This window comes from Botryllus schlosseri, chromosome 4 (genome assembly GCF_051294905.1).
Source record: "Botryllus schlosseri isolate E-star chromosome 4, Bs_hap1, whole genome shotgun sequence".
Classification (NCBI taxonomy): Eukaryota; Metazoa; Chordata; class Ascidiacea; order Stolidobranchia; family Styelidae; genus Botryllus; species Botryllus schlosseri.
Window position 1 is genome coordinate 3471092 of NC_137239.1, and position 16462 is coordinate 3487553.

General features: G+C 41.5%; 3 protein-coding genes and 1 long non-coding RNA gene across 6 annotated transcripts in view; 3 read left to right on the forward strand and 1 right to left on the reverse strand.

The window, feature by feature from the left end:
• LOC145437877 (uncharacterized) overlaps positions 1 to 16462 on the forward strand; it is a 273341-nt gene that overhangs the window by 11632 nt on the left and 245247 nt on the right. The window lies entirely within an intron of this gene.
• Positions 1996 to 15089, forward strand: LOC145437906 (uncharacterized). Of its 3 annotated transcripts, XR_013914771.1 has the most exons (8): positions 1996 to 2156; positions 3038 to 3088; positions 5575 to 5704; positions 8034 to 8140; positions 8990 to 9071; positions 10893 to 11011; positions 12712 to 12854; positions 13525 to 15089. It is a non-coding gene; the product is annotated as an uncharacterized LOC145437906 (long non-coding RNA). The 3 variants fall into 3 exon arrangements; XR_013914769.1 differs by lacking the exon at positions 13525 to 15089 and having other exon boundaries at positions 12712 to 13174; XR_013914770.1 differs by lacking the exons at positions 1996 to 2156; positions 3038 to 3088; positions 13525 to 15089 and adding an exon at positions 4486 to 5010 and having other exon boundaries at positions 12712 to 13174.
• On the reverse strand, positions 4791 to 8035 carry LOC145437904 (uncharacterized). The gene is made up of 2 exons (XM_080315291.1): positions 7216 to 8035; positions 4791 to 7164 (listed from the first exon to the last, which is right to left on the reverse strand). The coding sequence occupies exons 1-2, from the start codon at positions 7502 to 7504 to the stop codon at positions 7097 to 7099; spliced, it is 357 nt and encodes a 118-aa protein (XP_080171417.1). The 5' UTR covers positions 7505 to 8035; the 3' UTR covers positions 4791 to 7096.
• On the forward strand, positions 13347 to 15089 carry LOC145437901 (uncharacterized). Its single transcript, XM_080315287.1, has 2 exons — positions 13347 to 13581; positions 14661 to 15089. The coding sequence occupies exons 1-2, from the start codon at positions 13347 to 13349 to the stop codon at positions 15044 to 15046; spliced, it is 621 nt and encodes a 206-aa protein (XP_080171413.1). The 3' UTR covers positions 15047 to 15089.

Sequence of the window (16462 nt, forward strand, 5' to 3'; positions counted from 1 at the left end):
ACTAGTACCGCAAGCAAGCCCGGAACAAGCATATAGTGACAAGGCAGATTACGCAACACTGAAGGTGGGCTATTTCATTTCTTGACTAATATTGAAAAATCGACAGCGTACCGCATATAGCTATAATTTTTCGATGCAGCAATGCACTTCGGATTAAGATAAATATATAGCAAGGTACATGTTTTATAGAATATATTAGATCCAATACCTATACTAAAGCCGCAAAACGCATTGGAGCATACATGGATAATGGGGGCAGATTGAATTACACCGAGATTTCCCCTATATCGCATCATTTAAATACCTAATAACGTAATAATGAGTTCTGTGCACGGCTATAATGTTAACCGACAATATAGCCGAAGTCGCACAAATTCGAATGTATATGCAAGTTTTCTGTTAAAGGTAGACTATCTAGGCTCGGTTATTACTCGAATCTCGCTGTGGTTATAAATTAGGCATGCTAATGCGTTGAGTTTTAAGCTGAAACATCCTATTTCGCGCAGCCAAGAAGACTAGTACCGCAAGCAAGCCCGGAACAAGCATATAGTGACAAGGCAGATTACGCAACACTGAAGGTGGGCTATTTCATTTCTTGAGTATACTGAAAAATCGACAGCGTACCGCATATAGCTATAATTTTTCAATGGAGCAATGCACTTAGGATTAAGATATATAATATATAGCAACGTAGATGTTTTATAGAATATATTAGATCCAATACCTATACTAAAGCCGCAAAACGCATTGGAGCATACATGGATAATGGGCACAGATTGAATTACACCGAGATTTTCCCTATATCGCATCATTTAAATACCTAATAACGTAATAATGAGTTCTGTGCACGGCTATAATGTTAACCGACAATATAGCCGAAGTCGCACAAATTCGAATGTATATGCAAGTTTTCTGTTAAAGGTAGACTATCTAGGCTCGGTTATTACTCGAATCTCGCTGTGGTTATAAATTAGGCATGCTAATGCGTTGAGTTTTAAGCTGAAACATCCTATTTCACGCAGCCAAGAAGACTAGTACCGCAAGCAAGCCCGGAACAAGCATATAGTGACAAGGCAGATTACGCAACACTGAAGGTGGGCTATTTCATTTCTTGACTAATATTGAAAAATCGACAGCGTACCGCATATAGCTATAATTTTTCGATGCAGCAATGCACTTCGGATTAAGATAAATATATAGCAACGTACATGTTTATAGAATATATTAGATCCAATACCTATACTAAAGCCGCAAAACGCATTGGAGCATACATGGATAATGGGCGCAGATTGAATTACACCGAGATTTCCCCTATATCGCATCATTTAAATACCTAATAACGTAATAATGAGTTCTGTGCACGGCTATAATGTTAACCGGCAATATAGCCGAAGTCGCATAAATTCGAATGTATATGCAAGTTCTCTGTCAAGGGTAGACTATCTAGCCTCGCTTAATACTCGAATCTCGCCGTGGTTACAAATTCGGCATGCTAATGCGTTGAGTTTTAAGCTGAAACATCCTATTTCATGCAGCCAAGAAGACTAGCACCGCAAGGCTGGAACTAGTTACAAGCATATAATGACAAGGCAAGCCAGCGTTCAAGCCTACATCGGTGCGCAGCTATATCAAAGAAGTGTGCCGAGGTCGTATCAAAGTCGCTCAACTATAGCATAGATTGTACCAGCAAAATGCAAATTCGTATTAAGGGTAGCCTGCCTACTCCCGCTTATTACTCGATGTTCAGTACCGCCGTAATGTAAGCTGCGTTTACTGTAGGAGCGAAGTCACTCAATACAAATTCCTGGTTCTTGCTAGATAATGGTAATATGTAGCCACTATCACCTAACCGAAAGCAAGTCGCTACTGCTGATTGAGATGATTGCTATAATGAACGTAGCGAATATCGCCCTTAAACGTACTAAGCAAACTTTGAAACTATTGATTTTATTCGCATATACATTTACACAATTTCATATTCTTGCTTCAGCTCCTTGACGAAGCGTCGCACGATCGAATCATTCTTGCGGTGATCTTCGCCAAAGGAATTTAAATAACGTTCCGTACTCCATCCGCGCGCCTTATGGACGATAAAGCTTAGACAATGATGACCGCACGCTCTGGAACGTTTGTGCTGCAGACGCTTTATAGAGCAGGTATAATTTTCTGGTTCTATAAAGCAGGCAATCTCGTATTTCAGTGGCATTAAGCCAAAACTATCGTGAAAATGTGTCTCATCCTCATCCGCGTAAATGCATATCCAGTGACTTCCGATTTTTCGAGCTTCGTCATAATTGATCACGATAGCATAAGGAGGAGGGGGTCGCCTCGGCAGTCGATCTATAGGAAATGTGCCAAGGAAAATATGTTTTGTTGACTCGCAGCACCACAATATTTGGTCTATTTCATCCCCGTTCATAGCACGGTCACTTTACGACTGCTACTGATTTGCAATAGCTTCTGGAATTCCATGAAACAGAGCAAAGTAGTTTCCGCTGTTAGCCCACCAGCAGGAAATGTGATCCGTAAACTTAAGGTACCACTCTTTTGTAAGTCACAGCAATCATCCAAATCATCAGGGCGCAAATTATAAACCAGTAGACAGAAACCACTAGCGAACTCTTCAGGTGTTAGGAGTCCTGTGTTTCTCTCCATTGCACCCGTACTCTCAATCAGGTTATGGTAAAGCTCCGTGTAATGACCCTTATCGAAATCTAGCTCATAACCTCCCTCCGGAATCAGAAATCCGTTCAGTTTCAGTTCGAGTCGTTGCATATTATTGTGTATGAAATTATAAGGATTTTTCGTAACATCTCCTTGAAAGGCTTTCGTAGCTACCATTCCGATGATTAGGCGAGAAGGTAGAGTCCCGCTATATAGATTCCCGATATCTATCTGCGTCGTAGCAGCCGCAAATGTTCGGGTGATCAATTTCATGTCGATATAGGGATATTTCGCCTGGGCATTAACCATCATCGCTGTCTTCACATCATCGCTGACTCGTACGGTACTTAACTGTAATTCTTTTTTCGTTAAGGTGAATTGACCGGCAGCATCTCCCATCATGGAAAAGCTTTTCGGATTCAAGGTAAGCTCAAACTCGAGAGGCACGTCATGTAGGATGTAGCGGTCTTGCAGACATAGTCCGTGATGGATTTTTGCACGTATTTCCACCACGTTATCATCCTTATAGGCTTTACTCCTGTTGTAATATCCTTTGTTAGCCGAGGCGTTAGTTCCACCGATCGTATCCATTTTCCCCAAAGTATCTTTTCTCCATCCTGCGGCCCTTAGTGTGGTATTTTGCACGTCAAGCGGAGTGAATAAATTGTGCAGATAGGACGAATAACACTGTACTTTTATATCTTGTTTCAAAGTTTCGTTAGCGACTTTAATTTGTAGTTGAGAAATCAAGGAATCCAAGATATTATTTACAACTCCAACATCATCATCGGCGCCAATTGCTTCGCCACCTTTCTTTAATTGTAAATGAAATAAGAAATAGCTCTCGCTCAAATCGATAAAGTCTTCTGAGCCTTCGAAGCGGAATGTTATCACACTAGAGTTGTTCGAAATCGGCGCTATCTTGATGATTCTTTTCTTTTCAACGCTAGTCTGTGTCGCGGGAATGTGAAATAAATCCAATGAGGGATGTACCCCCTCCGGGGACTGTACATGAATTAACTCCGCCATCTATCAAGTCTCAAGTAACAAATGATGCTTATCGCCGTGTAATATATATTTAATCGAAAATATCTTTGCGACGTCTCTTTTTCGCGATTTTACGACTCCGTCTTGGCATTTTTCTTTTTCTCAGTAAAGAATCGAGAGCGTTCCCAGCGGCTTCTTTGCCGCGTATTTTAAGACTATCACCGACATTCTCTCCATTAAGAACATCAGAGGCTACTTGCGCGCCGGTATGTAGTAGACGCTTCCCGAGTGATTTTGCACCTTTCGAAATTAGGGGCATAACGCTTCTTCCGAACGAACGAAATAAGTTTCCAAGTCCATGACCTCTCTGCACTTTACCCCGAAAAAAATTGATATCACCACCGCTCTGTTGGTGATAATAGTTTCTGAACGCCTCCCGATCACAGCAATAATGACTCCTCATGATGTCTCAAAGCAAGTGTGAGATGAAGAGGCGCGTTCCCAAACTTTATAGCTTCGCCTTTATCATCACGAAGCATAACGCGAATCTGGCTTACTCGCTCCGTATTCAGAGGAAAGAAATATATTTTTTTGAATAGCATATGCTGATATTCATCTATTCCTGTCGTAACGCGGATATTGCGTAGTAGAGGCGCACTCGTATCACCTACAATTTGAGGTGTGATGACATCCGTATAAACTAAAACGTTGGTCACGGACACAGGTTCCCCTTGAAAGTGAATCGTTCTTCGTCTATGTAATCCGCCATCTAGCTCTACCTCCGAACGAGCGCCTCCTCTGAGAACGGGGTTTCTATTATCCATGAAAAGTCTCGGACCGCTGGAACTCTTGTAGGGTCCCGCTATCAAGACCGGACCAGAACCATCTACCCAAATAAATCGTGCTTTTTTCTGATCGTGATTGATACGCTTCATCAAACTAATTTTATCATGATAATCACCAGCCGGGAAATAATAAAAATTATTATCGCCTTCCGCATCATTCACGTACCATAATAAGCCGTCGTAAGGCTCGAACGTGGGCTGAAAATTATTTTTAAAAGACAACTCGGCAAGCCCTATCTCCCATTCACCAGAATCTATCGGTTTCGCGAGATCGATAGTAAAATCAGACTCGTGTGACGTAATATGAATATATTTCATAATGCAACTCCCCGTCTACGAAAATGCAATACAACACTCGAAGGAGAACTTCGAAAGGGTATTTTCTGTCCCTTCTCATCAAGTAGCGATATTTCGACGCGTTCTAGCCTATTTATATTAACAGGGAAATAAAAAGGCTTCGTGTAATATTTCGAAAATGATTTACGATCGTTTACCTGTACGACGCGTAACAACGGTAAGAGCCTACCGCTATCTTCTTGTGGCTCAATGATATTACAATGAACATAAACGAAATCGATAGTCGGATCATGTCGCATGCGAAAGTTCAAATGAATGATACCCTCGGTGAAAAAATAATTCCACAATGTACAATTAGTATTCGGGAAATGAAACACCAATAACTCCTCCTTCGTTTCCTTATACATAAGAGCACCGTACAATTCTCCGAGGCGTAGCAAGCTACTATGCCCTATGTCCGTCTCTGGTCGCAATTTGTCGGTTACCTCGTTATGAGGTATAGAGATAGACATACTATGATTTTCAGGGAAACATGTTACTTTTGCATCAGGATTGTCTCTTTCCAACGATCTATACATGTCATATAACGAGTCGTATTCTCCCAATTTAAAATGAAATTTTCTTGTTCTCTTTTGCGATCTGATCCCATACCTATTCTTCGTGATCCTATACTGTTTTTGATAATCCGTAGGGAAGGAGATCTCAGCCAGAGAAACTTCTGTATCTTCCACGTTTTTCGGGACGTCCAATTCAACGCAATAACTCGCTGTTGTATTATCAGGAAATTTATCCATGGAAGCGTTCGAAAATAGCGTGACGTAGCTCATATTTTGAGCTTGGGATTCGGAAGCATATAACCAACGCAAGAGGAGAGCAGTGATATCCAAAGCTCTTTGTTCCCATTCGAAATGGTAAGATTATAGAGAGAGAACGATACGATGACCAGTATGATTACTAGTTGCGCCAAAAACTGATAAAGGTTCCGACTAGACGATATCCTTCTTATCGACCCAGCTGTCGAATCCACTTCCATATCCCAACCAGCGCACTAAATACTGTTCTCGTCCCGCGCGTTTACGCCTTCTTATAATCTTCTCGACACGCCAAGTTTGCGGTTCTTTTACGCGTTGGAGCTCCTCTCTATAAAATCTACCCTGTATGACTTCACCACCGTAATCACGTAAGCGATACATTGGGGGATCTCCCTTTTGGGCGTCTGCGATATAGAAAATTTCCCGTTGCCAGTTGGGTAGGCTGCTTTTCTCAAAAAGATTTCGAATTTTCGATATACGGACGGGTACTCCTACAGCGAGGTCGGGTTGTTTAGCTTCTTGAAACCCGTAAAGTCTTCTCCAAACCGATTCCTGATTAGACGAATTCACTTGGTTTGGGGCCATGGCAATGCTACGATGGTACGTCCTGTTGTAGGAGTAAGTAAAGTCATCGAGAGCGCTCACGTAATTCCTCGTGTTATTTTTTGTGAAAAATCGATACATAATCGCTTTCATAGTACGAATCACTCTTTCGACGACAGAGGATTTTAATTCGCTCCTCGTATAGAAATATCTAACTTTGTTCTCCTTTAGATAGTTCTGGAAAGCGCGATTGGTATATTCGCTACCTTGATCGGTTTGTAACACTAACGGTACGCGTTCACGAAACACACGTTTGAAAGCAGAAATCATACTTGAAGCAGTTTTATTTTTAATCGCTATCATCCAAAGGTATTTGCTAAAAATATCAATCACGACCACCACATAACGAAAACCGCTATTGTACTTTGAAATAGATTGCAGATCCATCAAATCGCTCTGAAACTGAGCATTGATACCAGAGACCACTACACGTTCACGCCTAAATTTCTTACGTAACGGAAAATGAAAAGTATAAGTATCTTGTCCTTTAAGCCATTCTTTTTCCTTTTGCAAATAGGCGCCCCTATACGATTTGGGCTGTTTCGGATCAAAATAGTCTACGTCTCCCATTCTTTCCCGTATATTCGAGGATTAGGCTTACGCTGTCTCTTATAAAGCCAGGGAAACGAAGGTTGTGGAATCCGGCGCGGGCGTTTCTTTTGCGGGCGCTTTTCTTTCGCTACGGGGCTCGCGAGCCCCGTGTGTGCGGCGGGAGGGCGGGCGGTCGCTGCGTCTACGTCTTTTCTCAAGTTTCTCAGTTGAGCAATACCATGCCTATACAGAGCTAGTTTCTCGGAAGCATTCAATGGAGAACTTTTAATTTTCGATATATGTTTATCAAATTTCTTTTCCCATTCGTCCTTGCTTCGAAATGCGGGGAATTGTAGTTCACGCATTCTTCCCGAAAAGTTTACCCAACAGACTCCCGATGACGGGGATTGCAGCGCCTAATATAGCTAAAAGAGACTGATTAGAAAAAAGTTGCTATTTTATCATAATTTTTATACCTGAGAGGAATCCACCCTTTTGTAGCACCCTCCGTTGACCTCTGCGAGTTTTTTGCGCCAGCAATTGTCTGATATCGGATTTGTGTTTTCCAAGCCTCAACTTTCTAGACGGGGAGATACGTACTGTCCCCGAAGCCAAGTTATGAACGCACTGGCAAACGCAACTTAAAAATTGATTGTTCGATAAAAGTTCTTTTCGCTGTTTCCCTTTAGCGTTTTTCAAAAGTTTTAATTTAACGTGATAGTCGCTCAATCGTTTTCGAGATATGTTACTTCCCCTCTTCGACATGTTGAATGCCCTAAAATCTGCAGCGCGAGCTTTATTTATTCTTGATATACCGTCAACTTTTGATGTGGGAATATTTTGCTGCGAAGACGATAATTTTCGTCTGTCTCTTGCGTCACGTCGACCAGTATGTACGGGAACGGTTTTCGAGTTGCCTTTTTATAAGCCTCCGTAAGGAATCCGGCTTTATCCGGGAACATTTGACGTGAAAGAAAACTGATTTGACTCGCATCACGGGGATTTTTAAATATCACGATATAGCTCGCGCTCAGGGTCATATCCCGAAAACCTTGACCCCTATAGAACAAATTTTGACAAATGAACACGACACTAATCTTTGCGTGATGGCTGTATCGAGTGAATAGATCTCTGGCCTCTTTCGCTTCCGTCATCATGTCGTCGATCACCAAGAGAACGTGCCTATTTCCTTTCTGTAACTTTTTGAGCTCGGAGAGCCCTTGCGAAAATTCTACCCCTTTCATTTTATCGTACAACGCCTGATAATTATTATACAGCCATACAATTTTTTCAGGAGCCGGTCTAATCATCTTCTCTGCGTTCTTCACCAACTCATAAGTAAAATAACTCTTCCCGCTACTGCTCGGACCAGCTACGATCATCCGAAACGGAGCATGCAATGTACGTATTCGATCCATTTATTACAGAGATAAAGGCAATGTATGAATTCCATCATTAAGCACAATCCTTTTATAATAACCATAACTCAAAGCACTTCGATATTGCTTATACGTAAACATATCGCTGCCATAGCAACGAAAACCACTATTGACGCCACCCGTGATCGATCTATTTTGAAGAATGCCTTTGAAATCTTTGAAAGTTTTGTTGGCCGTTTTTTGAAGCCCTTTCGAGCTGTACTTATCGCTGTCGCCTTTGCAATAATAGGTCTTGGAATTGAGCCCTATAAACCCATCTCCGATCCACTCTTCTTTGAATAAACCCGGTATACGTTTCGAGTAATTGCGAACCTCAATGCAGCAAGCTTTATCAGTTTTAAAACCAACGGGATCTCGTTCAAAATCACATTTATGCTCTGCACATGCGCGAGACACGAACCATTTGTCGTGATTTTCAAAAAATTGTTTTTTCATGGAAGGCTTGATGAGAGAATAGATCGTATCGGAGCTTAAGCTTATATACGCCGAATCAGTATCTGTTTCGAGGAAAGCCCAATCGCTATCGTCCAAATACACATGCAGACAGTCATATAGGAACTGGAGCATTCTCAGCTTGGCACAGCAGAATATAAAGAAGCCCACAATGATTGGGTTTTCGTGACAAATGTTTAGGGGACGCGTAGCTACTTCGAGCAAGCCTTCATCGCTCTTATCAATTTCAACAGCATCGACAAAAATTTTTTTTTCAACGCGCGATGGTAATTCTTCCAACGTAACGTATTCGTGTTCCCTATATTTATTGGGGTTTTGAATAGTACGGCCAAAAGCACTATTTCCAATCGTCTTCCAGGTCAACGCCTCCATTTCACGGGCCGGATCTTTTGGGAGGACATCGCCTTTGCGACGCTCAGAGGATACCCGCTCAACGAAAGGTGTGAAAACTTGTTTTGGTTCATATTCAACAGCTTGGAATACGCGAGTCACGATCATGCCACTTTTCAAGTACCACTGAAGCAAATCCGTATTAAACAACTGTTTTTTCGTGAAATAACTAGAGCCCAGAAATTTTTTTGGAAACTTAATATTGTTTTCCTTGGCGTATTCACGCATATGTTCACCGATATCGCACTCGTTTACTTCCATATGTTTGAAAAAAGGAGGTAACTCTTCGAATTTAGATTTTAAATGGTCGGGACAATGAATGTCACACTCGATTGCACCGAAAAAGGACCCATCTAGCGTGCGCTTGAGCAACTGCTGCTCAGTGAGATAATAAGCTTTCGTGACTTTACGCTCGAACTTTGAGACAAATTGCGCAATTTCAGGGTCTCGTTTCATATTCGTCCAAACGCACTCCTTCATACGGATAACGGTATATCCCAATTTTTCCAAATATTCCGTGTTTTGTTTGGTGAGTTCACGCCTCTCGGTGTTCTCTTTATCAGGGAAACAGCTCCTACAAGCGTGGTAATAGCAACCATCGTACTGAAAGATGAGTTTACCGGCGTTCCCGTCGACAAATAGGCGTTTATTTCCGATTCTCACTTGACTACCGTTCCACGCGTGCTGAATTTTGATGTCACGAACGTGACTTTCGTATTCCAACCATTCACGCTCCGCATGAGTAGGCCAAACGCGCTGTTTATGGAATTTTTGCTTTTCCTCATCATAAATCCACCTTATAGGGTAACCCGTTGGCATATTTTGATTTATGCATTGCAAATAGAGGGCATTTGCGTCATATCCTACTACTTTCTTGACGGTTTTAGCACTGTCACCGTAGCGAAGACTGCGTATTTTCGTTTCACCCGCCATAGCGTACCGTGACGTAATCTGTGACAAACCTCCTACCAAGTTGTTCAGAATCGTTTCGTGAAGGTCAGCATTGGCCTTATTCAGAAGAGTGATATCGTAGCAATCACGAAACATCAGTCTACTCGCTATATTCGGAAGGCTCACGTTACCCTTGAACATATCGATGCCAAGCGTTTTGTAAAATTCGAAATTGTTATTCAGCGCGGTTAAGAAGCCAATGACGTCACCTTCGTTGTAATATCGGAGATCACGGAATGTGGTCATACCCTCGCGTTCCCATACAGCGACGCATTCTGCGTATTGCTCGTCCGTTATATTGGAATTGCGGAACGCGTTGTAAAACGATTCATGACTTGGTAGCGACGTTTCGTCGAGGCGTTCGATGCTATCAAGATATTCGTAGGGGAAATAAAATTTCGCGTTCACCCCATCCCCGTATAGCTTCATGTAAGCATCCAAACTATAACCCGGACTCAGGAATAGCGAAATGTCCAGAAATTTTAATCTTTGTGTCGCGATTGTCAAATAGGTGCTGTTCCTTTTCAAAACAAAGAATCCGCTTTCCTTGTGCAAGGATTTGATTAAATATTTCTTGCATAAATTCAGATCATAGCGCGAGGAATTGAAACCGATTATGGGTATCTGATCGAGCCACGTATTGAGTCGAAGCGAGATATAATCCAAATAGGACCTCCTATTGGTAGGATCGATCAATTTTCGTTCTTCAATCAAATTCTCAAGTTCGATTATTTCATTGGCGAAAGATTCTCGCATTTCGGCTGAGGCGAGTTCCTGTACACGATAAATTTCTCCGATCATTTCATCGATTAACGTCTGCGGGCAACCGTCGGATATGAAAGTTTTAGTTTCATTCGTTACGTTATTTGATAAGGACACGGAGACGGGAACGTGTCGATTAACGTATTCTACTTTTGCAGAATTAGCTCTGAGGTCATCCTTCACGAGCATGGATTCAAAGTCAAAACACATACGGTACGGGAAGAACCTCTTTTGGTTCTCAACGAAAATGCCTTCGGATTCCAATTGCTCGAATACGGTGGGTTTAGGTCGATATACGCCACTAGCATATTTCCGAGTCTGGGACGTTTTGCATTCACGTTTTATATGCTTCGACAAATTATTCTGAGTCTTAAAGAAAAACTTGCACGATTCACAGAAGAATGTCTGAGAATAAAGTTCGATATTTGTGATCAGGCAAGAATGACCACTTTCCATGTGTATATGAACCACTGGCCCATGCGCTTCGGACTGACGCAATATAAATGCTTGATGATCACGTTTTTCATAAACAAGAATCTTTATGTGAAAACATTCCTCGACTTTGCTTAATTCATCGAGCGGTACACCATGATCAATAGGGATACGGTAACGTTCACGAAATTGAGATGCCAATTGTGCGACGTGGTTCTCGTCTCGTTTTTTCTTGATGAAATGGGATAAGCAACGGAAGAGGCATAACGAATCGTTAATCGGTTCACCTTGTCTATTTCGAACAAACGCCATAATATGCCGACATTTTGTTATCTCCTTAGAGATCGATGCACTAGGGCAGCCCAGTAAAACTCGGGACATCTCGTACAAGAAAAATTGGATATGTAATATAGCAACGCAGTAAAACTTAGTGTCTGGTCTTGATTGTCTCGCTTGTTCGTAAGCAGCTGATAAATCGATTTCGTTGATGAAACGATCAAAGTCCTCCCGTGAAAGTATAACTCTCGGAATGTTCAAAACAGCATGGGTTGATTGCGGATGAAAATAGCTATGTCTTTCTGTCTCTCGATTAAACAGCAGGAATCCATATGCATAGTTAGCTTTGAATTGTCGCAATCTTCTCGGGTATATCGATGACATGCGCGCATCAATATCATTCATACCTCTTGCGACCAGACGTACATTGATCACCTCTCTCGCACCTCTTGCAACCCTCCTACTGTTAACCCATTCGGAATCGATAATCGAGTTGGAGTGCGATTGCAAAACCTCTGTTGCGTCGTTATTAAAACCGAGCGAATCATCGATGATGAAGCTGGCATCTTCTTCGTAGCGTCTTCGACGAGCCATATAGTTTTAAGTATATTCTGCAAAAATACACATTCACAAATTTATTCCGTATTTCAAACGTAATTTACACTTGAAAGCTTCATAAAGGAACAGGAATTTGATGTTTTCTAGGTTACGCAGTTCATCAGCGTTGGGAGCAAATTTATCGATATCTTTAAGCACATTTTTTGCTATAACGAGAAAATCTTTTTGCCATTCCCCATATCCTTCCAATGAGACCATTTTTCGCCAAGTAGCAACTCTCTTGATATCATCATCAACAAACCCTTCAAAGGTCGCGGTCGTAGCATCTCGCGTACGTCTTGTGTCTCCCGAACCATATTGTTGTAACAACATATTTAGATCTTTACCGCAATTAAAAGGTTCCATATTAATCTGAGAAAACAAATCAAATATACCAGTCATTGTACTGTCGTTTGAGCTCATCGAATTTGGCATAAAATTCACGTGCATGCACATCGTTTTCAACATAAGAGGAATCACTCTCAAATTCGGAATCTGACGGTATGAATGTACGACCAAATATATCATGTATAATTTTACGGCGAGCATGCTTATTCATCTCAGGCAAGTAGCAAGGATAACACTGATTACCGAAGCGAATAATCACTGTGCTAGATTGAAACATCCCTCCCAAATTGCGTAACATAACATCACTACCATTCTGAATTTCAGAAACGAGCCAAAACGACGACGGCTTTACTCGTCCGTAAGCAGACTGCAAATGATTGCGATGAATGTACATAATGGCTTCCTGCAACATCTTGTTATCGAAAAATAGAGACCCACAATTGCGCATCACTGAAATAGATTTCTCGGTATTGTGAAATTTGAATGCCTCTAGATTTGCATGAAAAGGATCTAGGAAGTTGGCGATATCGTCAGAGAGCAACAAATCGATCAACACTTCTTTCCCTGTTTGATTTTTACCTTCTATAAAGAAGTGGGGCGCAAAATATTTCTTATGCATATGGCCCTCCATTAGGGTGATGATGAACACAGCCCGGAGAAAATTAGGGCTCCGTTTTCGATCAACAAACAACACCTCCTCGATATTCTGCTCGAGAGAACGGAAAAATAGTATACCGTCATCAATCGTAAGTAGAGGGTAATCCAAATTATAAATCAAACCATCAAACTTTTCCTCGTCCAATACGTTATTAGCGATACGACGTCGCTTATTGCGAAAAAGGGAAGAATAAACTCTCCATGGGGCGATGATCGGTGAGTGAGGCGGGCTTTGAGCGCTGGTCACAGCTGTCGAGTTATCAATACTCTGCGGAGACATAAATTGAGCACCAATTGGTAGTATGCTTTTATCAAAGTCGAGTCTGCGCTTAGGTTTAGGTCCGCCTGGCTCCGCTCGTGGTATATCGATATTGATCGGTGTCATCATGTCTGCCGAGGGAGTTTCATTAGATTGCGCCACTGTCTCATCAATAATTGTTACGTCATCATCACTAGCTTCCGCCTCTTTACTCTTTTCAGCTGCAATCGTAACTTCGATCAATTCTGCATCGACATCGGAATCGAAATCACCAATCGGTAATGTATCTGCTTGATTATCAGGAATCATAGTTGTTGATTCGCTAACTACGTCACTTGCTTTCTCCATTGTCGACATCCTTTTTGCGGTATAGTTTAGATCGGATTCGAGCATCTCTTATATAGTGAACTACATGCGCTTGACATGCGGAGAGCGCGTGATTGTAGTCGTGGCATTCTTACTAGCATTCTAATTATTGATAACACGTACCAGGATCGGATATGAGCTACGTGTCTTTTTCTGTGAGCAGTCGACGTTCTAATTCCCGTGATACGACCTCGGGGCCTATCATTCGATCGGTACCAAGCACATTTTTCAATGGTGCATAGCTTAATATCTATATAAAGCATACTGATCATGAGAGTATATCAATTCGGATAGCAATGTCGAACATTGATCAAAGCGATTCGCTACCTAAGCGTAGTGTGGATCCTACAAATTACGCTACATTCAACTGCGCTTGCATCGGTTCCACAAGTACCATAGAAATAAGCGAAGATGAAACTCGGACGGGTCCCATTGAACAGTACCAAGCTATGATAAATAACAGAGGGGAAAAGATTTATGAATGCTATGCGAAGCATAGAGATGTAACTGTCTCCCCGTTGAATGATCCCGTTTTCTATAACATGGTACGCTATGCTCGTAGACTAAGCACATTTATGCGGTGGCCGGATAATATCAATACCTCTGGAGCCGAGCTCGCAGACTGTGGATTGTTCTATTTGGGCTATAAGGATCATTTAAAGTGTTTCTCATGTGGAGGGCTGTTTCAAAATTGGTTGCCGTGCGATGATCCCTGGCTCGAGCATGCAAAGTTTTATCCTACGTGCCCTTTTCTCATAAAGCGCAAGGGGTTGCAATATATTCGTAATGTCTGTTATGCGACACCTAATATAAGAAGAGGCTCGACTAAATTTGATGGCGAGGTGGAATTGCGTGATGACTGTTGTACTTATGTTTGATATTTCTTTTCAAAGAATGAGTCTAGCAATCCGTGGAGATACTATTCTGCCCCAAGGGCCCTATAGAAAAGACTTGTATCTTTTTAATGACATCACAAAATTACGTATCGAAGCTTCGAATGGAGCAGAATTGACCTCGGATCAACTCTTTGTACATTCCACTAACGGGACCATTCAGAAATATCGAGCCACTCTGAAGCATGAAGGAGGTCTGGTCGTTACGTATACTCGCGACGGGATCGAGCATTATCAACCTCTGAATCCGGCTGACGAATTCGTCATCTATTCGCCCAGCGTAGTTGTTCCTAATCCCGACCTTCCGCTCGTATCGTACATACTACAAGGCAGTGATCGCTACATCAAACAAAACGGTCAGATCGAACGCAAGAACCCAGATCGCAGCGTCGGATGGCAGCAAAGCGGTGTACCTCGAAACAGCAACCGATCTGGAGGATTTCAGCACGCGAATCGACGCAATAACGATCAACGATATCATTGATATGCTCTTTTTTCGAAATAAAATGAACTTGTACACTATACAATGCTATTTCAATGAGACTGTGTAAAGTGTTAGAAGATACGAAAAAAGCGCTGAATCGTGTGAAATGCGGTGACTACAGGCTTCGAACCTAGAACCTAGAGCAAGATAGTTGACTGATTCCTCTGTGATGACGTTATGAAATCTAGTTCAACGTTTAGTGTAGCGAGAATTCTTCAGAGGTGGTCAAAGTAGTCAAGAAAGCTACTCAAGTAGAAGTAGAAGTAGCGACGAAGAATTCTACTCAAGTACAAGTAGAAGTACTTCTTTCATAGGTAACCTGAAACTACTTGAAGTAGAAGTAGAATTGTCTGACTTTAAAAGTACTCAAGTAAGTAAGTAGTTGTGAAAACGATCCTGATGGGATGGATTATAAAAAGGTGCAAATTGAGCTATGTGATAGGTGACGAGCTTGATTCATATTGATGCATAGCAGCAGGTATCCAATTTTCGACAACATGAGCATTCGCCCACATTGTGGGATGAAAATAATAGTATTGACAAGGAAATGCGATGCTAATCCTCTGTTTTATCGAACAGCACGTTTTGGAAAATAGCATGGTATGGCCCCATCCCCCATATTATAAGGCCCGTAGTTTAGTCGAAGAGCAATACGGAGAAGTTGTATAGGACAGGGTGTAAACACTTTGCGCGATTACTAAACGTTAATAAAAAATCTGGTGGACCGTAAAAATGCCATGCTGCGTAGCTTTATTTCCAGAAATTAAATGCATTACTGCACTTGCTTTTATACTTCAACATGTATTTTATCCAGACAAAAGAACTGATATTAATTATAACTCAAAGTATATGATACTGGGAATAGAAAGAGAAATATTAATACTACTTCTGAAAGCAGAATATGTATTTCATGTTTTTAGTCAAGAAAGTTTCAAAGGTGGTATGCTAAAACAGCCATTAAACTAAAAAAGTCAAAAGTCAACTCTTCCAGATTAGGACATGCCATGGACATGCTAAATTACGATATGACAAGAAAATGCTGGATTGCGAAACATCAGTGATGAATTATTTCATATGGGCGAAGGGCGACAATGTGGCGTGAACGGAACCACGCCAACCCTTCACCTAAATTATATTCACCGATAATTTCGTGAAATCATACTTGTCACACCGTAACCACTGCGCGCAAAACGCGACGAAAATTCTGGGCTCTACTAAACTTTTACGAAAATTAAATGTTAATACTCCGTGAAAACAGCTCCGGAATTCCTCAGGCTATCTTCCTGATTGAAAGATTGAACTACTTCTACTTGACAAACTGAAAATAGCGACAAGTAAGTAAGTAGATCACAAAATATTAAGAAGTAGAAGTAGAAGTAGCGAATATCAGATCTACTTGAGTAAGTATCAGAAGTA

Bases quoted from the DNA above. Each gene is read 5' to 3' on its own strand.
- LOC145437904 (XM_080315291.1), bottom strand. From the start codon at position 7,504: ATGTCGAAGAGGGGAAGTAACATATCTCGAAAACGATTGAGCGACTAT. The intron at 7,165-7,215 runs GTATAAAAATTA...AGTCTCTTTTAG, and splicing joins AAAGGGTGGATTCCTCTCAG to CTATATTAGGCGCTGCAATC.
- LOC145437901 (XM_080315287.1), top strand. From the start codon at position 13,347: ATGCTTTTATCAAAGTCGAGTCTGCGCTTAGGTTTAGGTCCGCCTGGC. The intron at 13,582-14,660 runs GTAATGTATCTG...TACGTATCGAAG, and splicing joins GGAATCGAAATCACCAATCG to CTTCGAATGGAGCAGAATTG.